Below are 5,472 nucleotides of genomic sequence, written 5' to 3'. Positions count from 1 at the left end.
ATGTTGCACCATCATCCCCGACATCTGCTTAATGTCTGTGTAGACTAACAGGATGCCTCACATTTTGCAATGTGAATCAGCTCTGAAAGTCACGATACATGATGGAGAGAAGACCTTCTTAACAACTGAGAAGGCATCAACAGCATATTATAGTCCATCTACCTCAGGGGTGACCCATTCCAGTCCTGACGGGCTGAAGTCCAGCATATTTAGGAGATTTGTGCAGCCTGTTTAAACTGGACTGAGCTGACTCAGGTGAGACCAGACCTGGACATCCCTGATCTACCTGCTTATAAGGTAGACAAGCCACGGACATGCTCCACTGCAACCTTAGGTTGCTCCACTGGATTCAAGACCAGAAAGACACTTGACAAAAGTATTGGGACACCTGCACATTCATTGTTTCTTCTGAAATCAAGGGTATTTAGGAGTTTTTCCACCCCCCCCCCCTTTAAAGAATATCCCACCCTTTTACAGAAGCGGACAGCTCCTCCCCCCATGAAGATTCAAACCCAGAGACAAAAATTCATTGTTTAAAAAAATATTTATTGGAATTGTGTAAAAAAAAAAAAAAAAAAAAAAATCCAAAAACATAATTTACATTTGCTAAACCATAAACAACCAATTCAAGCTGCAGCCATGCAACTAGAGGTTAACTCCAAAAGAGCATGTAGATGTTTGTTGGTAACAATTACATTCCTCTAAACAATGCACAGCAGACTCATCTTTTTGATGGGGAGGAAAAAAAAAAAAAAAAAAAAAAAAAAAAAAACCCAAAACAAAAAAGTAGGGATCAGTAGACTTCTCAGAACTCCATGCTTTTGAGGAGAAAAAAAAAAAAAAAAAAAAAAAGGAAGTGCTTATAAAGTTTATTTACATATGTACACATCTGCTCAAAATGGCCTTAAATATGGTAAAAATATTTAAATAGGTTGTGGGCCCTTCAATGTGGAATGAGAATGCTGAACAAAATTGCTTCGCCATAAATAAATAAATAATTCCACTTCGATCTTCTTTCAAGACATTCAAATAAATATTATTTACATAGGCCTTGTCTTGGAATTTAGAGTCATTAGACAATATTTACAGTATTCACAAAAAAAGTAGTAATTTTCGTGCTGTACTTGCATTGCTGTGTGCATCTGTGACAAATGAGTGGCTGTGAAGGTTACCGAGTCAGTATGTGACAGAATTAGAGACAGAAAGAAAAAGGAGGTAAGACCGTCGTTCTGCACAGGTTTTCTGAGGTTGTTTTGGTTACTCTCCGCGACACTGGGCGGAAAGCCACAGCATGCAGGAGAGATGGAAGCAAGAGAGAAATGACATCTGGTTAAGGAGCAGAGTGGTACAGTGGCTATTACTTAATTCAAGTATATTTCCGCAACTCATACAGAAGGCACTAAACAATAGCTCCTCCCAAACTGCCTCCAACACAGCCCGAGGAGGAAAGCTACTTTCTTTCAGTCTGTTCACAGGCATGCCTTTTCTCTTCATCACAAGAACCGCTTCAAGTTTGCAGAGGTGACCCTTGGCCGGACCTTCGGTTTCTACCCCCGGAGAGTTGATCAGTTCCTGCAGGGCCAGACTGGGGTCCTGGGCCTGACCTTCTCCAGGAGGACAGGCAAGAAGTCTCTGGACGGGAACGTCAGTTGTCCCGTCGCAGAGATACAGGCTCACAGCCCATGCTCGCCTGTCCCACCAATTAGCAGCTGCCTTTGCTTAAAAACCCTTACATTTCACATTATTAAAATGTTCGTTTTCTGCCCTGCTCAGTCCAGAGGGCAGCCGCAAGGCTAACTGATGTAGTGCGTTGTCATTTGCGCGAGAGTCATTTGCACACTGCGACCGGGGTGAAGGCAGCGGACTCATGGCTCAGACTGTGCAGCCGGATCTCTGCTCCATCAGTAGGGGGCGTTGTGCTTGTGCTCTGCATCCACGGGTGATTGATCAGGTCTTCGAAAGAGGGCCGGTCGGCAGGCCGCAGGGACAGACACCATTTAATGAGCTGCTGGCATTCTGTAAAAGAGCCAAGACAAGACAACTGTGAGCCAAAGTGATCAAAGCCACTAAAATGATTAATGTTAGTCAACCAGTGGAGTAGCCACTGCATCCTCCAAAAAAAAAAAAAAAAAAAAAAAAAAAAAAAAAAGGCCTCACCTGCTGAGATCCTGCGCCTGAACAGCACCTGACCACGGACGATCTCCTCGTCCTGCTCAAAGGGGATGTCCCCGCAAACCATGTCGTACAGCAGGATTCCCAGAGACCACACGGTCGCTGATCTTCCGTGGTACCGATGGTATTTGATCCACTCTGGAGGACTGTACACACGTGTACCTACAGGAGAGAGAGAGAGAAAAAAAAAAAGCACAAGACTAAGATTTGGTCTGGAGATCAAATAAAAACCACAAGTTACATTTAACATCAGAGCATTAACTGAAATCTGGGGCTTGGAGTCCTCTGAAAAGGATAAACCCTAATAAAAGAAAGTAGGTGGGGCAGGAAGAGTTGTATGGCTGTGTTTACAAAATATCACTATAGCACAGTTCAGCTCAGTTAATCTGTGCGGTCATGTGCTCAGTAGCGTGACAGTAGGTAGGGGTGTGTGTGTGTGAGCGAGTGTGTGTGTGTGCAGACTGGTTGCCATGTGACTTGTGTTTACAAACTTTGAGTTGTAACACTCCCGCTTGTGGCCACAAGGGGCGCCAAAGAATGACAACAAAGCTCCAGCACCCTCCCCACCGAGCCTAGGCACCACAACCCACTACAAATACGGGTTTGTTGCCTGTCAATTCTTCCCACGAAAACAAATGCCTGTCAGTTTGCCCGGAAAAATAGCAAGATAGCCCCAAATCACGCGTCATTTGTTTGTAAACATTAATTCCCACAATCAATAAGCTCCTCACTTCCAAGCTTGAAGGTCAACCCCACTGAGGCATCAAATCGGAACCAAACTGGATCTGAACCAGTAGATTTTACAGGAGGGGGAATATGGGGATTGATAGATAAATAGATAGATAGATAGATAGATTTGGGAAGGCACCCCCCCACCCCCCTCCAGTCTAGCCCAGGTAATAAGCAAGCTAATTACATATGAGCCACAGAAATGCGTAGGCTCTTACCGTCGAAGTCGGTGTACACGGTGTCCTTGAGCAGGGCTCCGGACCCAAAGTCGATGAGCTTGAGCTCCCCGCTCCGGAGGTCAATCAGGATGTTCTCGTCCTTGATGTCTCGGTGCACGACGCCGCTGCTGTGGCAGTGCCGGACCGCCTCCAGGACCTGGCGGAAAAAGCTGCGGGCAAGCTCCTCGGGCAGGGCGCCTTTCTCCGTGATGAAGTCGAAGAGGTCTTTAGCGCTCTCCGGCCTTTCCATCACGATGATGAAGCTGTCCGGACGCTCGTACCAGTCCAGCATCTTGATCACACCCCTGAAGCCGGTGCTCACCTTCTTGAGGAGGACGACCTCCATCGGGACGCGGGCTCCACTCGGCTGAAGAGGGTCAAAATACAGATTAGCCACGATAAACCAGGACCAAAACAACTTGCACTGGGACAAAACTTCAGGGCAAGCTTACCAATTCCCCCCATTCAGTCACACGGTCCTTCGCCACATGCTTGATAGCGACCTGGAACAGCGGAGGTAGAAACATTAGACAGCTGTACAACTCCACAGTCCACTTAAACGCTCAAAACACGACTGGATCGGATAGAAGCGAACAAAATCTCACGGTAGCGAATACATTAAGTGCGCGGATACCCCGACGAAGCAAAATAATTCGTAAATGTTGAAGCTAGCTAGCAAGTAACCTACCGGCGCGCCGTCGGCTAACCGCAAGCCGGCGTAAACAGTGCCGAACCCGCCGCTTCCCAACACCGAGCCGACCTGGTAGACCTTCTCAAACGGCTCCTTCTCCTTCACTGGAAAGAAAATCACAAGCAGGGAAATAAATATGAGTAAATGAAGATAGCTAAATAACATGGAAAATATAAATAATTAAATAAATAAATAAATAAAGCAAGCCAGCCAGCCGGCATTCCCCGCCGCCCTTGTCCGTTAGCCAGTTAGCTCGCTCGGCTCGGCTATGCTAGGCTAGGCTAGGCTATCACATCCGCCGACTGAAGCACACCAGAAAATCCGCCCGCTAACCTTGATGAACTTGGAGCTGGATTTTCGCAGGCATGTCCACGGCAGAAATATGGGCGAACGAGTTGAGTTTGGAGAGGAGCATCTCTTTCCTCCGTTCCTTTACTGGTTTAATCCGTGAGGCGAAGTGAAATCCGGTCGCGGTTTAAAATCCAAGCGTGGCCGCGGTCCTATGGAAGCCGCTGGGAATCCACGCTGTCGAGCGAGGAGAGGAGACGGAGGAGACGGAGGAGGAGACCGCAGGAGCAGCAGCAACACAGGCTTCTCATCAAGGTTACAGCTCCGAGCAGCCGCTCAAACGGAAGAAACAATCCACGAGGGAAAAGAAAGTAATCAAATCGATCTGAAAAAATATTATTATTATTAATAATAATAATAATAATAAACAGAAGCGCTGAAGAGCTGCGAATCTGTGTCTCCTGCGCACTGCTGACAACACAGACACCGGCTTTCTGAAGCGTAAAGGCGGGGCCGGGCCAGCTTTATAGCCGTAGTAAGGCGCGGATGCGCCACAACAAGCTCCGCCCGTTTTCGGCGATTAGCCAATGAGTGCGCAGCCCGGTCCTGCGCACGCACGTCAATCAAATACGAACATGCAGCTTGGCTGGCCGACGTGGCGGGAAACAAAACGCGCCAAATGTCCACAAACCACCGGCCTGGGGGGGGGGGGGGGGGGGGGGGGGGGAGGAAGAGGAGGAGGAAGAGGAGGAGGATGGGGAGGAGGATGGGGAGAAGTAAGGGAGGGGGGCAATAAGTTCATATAGCAGCTTTTGTTTTGGGTTTTTTCTCCCTTTCCTAGAATGAGGGCCAGTTTCTCCCAAGTCGCAGACATCTGTTGCTCTCCAGTAGGAGAACACCAGCTAAAACCTAAAACCCCTTGAAGATTAGCTAGATTAAATATTCAGTATTCATCCTAATGCAGAAAGCATTGTGGAAAATGATTTGGGAAAAGTTGGGGTATAGGAGTCCTGCAAGGGTCTATGCTAGGGCCTATAACACAAAGCTGCTGGCCAAAAACTGAGCACATGGCAGGGCCAACTTGCTCATGTTAGTACAGCTGTATAGGTGTTAATTTTCTTGTTTATATCATTATAAACTAGAAATTATAAACATGTTTATATGATTATATCTGTGCATAATAGTTTGTATATAGATGTCTACTCAGGCTACACATGGATATGCAGTATTCATACCTGTACGAAAAGTACTTTTAGTACTTTTAGTACTTTTTAAACATATCATTATTTATTTTATTTATTGTTTAGTGAATTTTTAATATATAATTAATTAAATTGCGAAACACTGATCTAATCAAACTATAGGCTACAACCT

The 5,472-nt window shown here is 46.3% G+C and overlaps 1 protein-coding gene across 1 annotated transcript; it reads right to left on the bottom strand.

The window, feature by feature from the left end:
- Positions 1-742: 742 nt before the first annotated feature.
- Positions 743-4,569, bottom strand: pim1 (Pim-1 proto-oncogene, serine/threonine kinase). Its single transcript, XM_072680818.1, has 6 exons — positions 4,144-4,569; positions 3,808-3,914; positions 3,572-3,622; positions 3,120-3,486; positions 2,158-2,334; positions 743-2,016 (listed from the first exon to the last, which is right to left on the bottom strand). Exons 1-6 carry the CDS (start codon positions 4,223-4,225, stop codon positions 1,829-1,831), a joined length of 972 nt encoding a protein of 323 aa, XP_072536919.1. The 5' UTR covers positions 4,226-4,569; the 3' UTR covers positions 743-1,828.
- Positions 4,570-5,472: the final 903 nt, after the last annotated feature.

This window comes from Salminus brasiliensis, chromosome 6 (assembly GCF_030463535.1).
Source record: "Salminus brasiliensis chromosome 6, fSalBra1.hap2, whole genome shotgun sequence".
Taxonomy (NCBI): Eukaryota; Metazoa; Chordata; class Actinopteri; order Characiformes; family Bryconidae; genus Salminus; species Salminus brasiliensis.
Note: the sequence above shows the minus strand (reverse complement) of the source record. Positions and strands in the feature narration are given on the sequence as shown.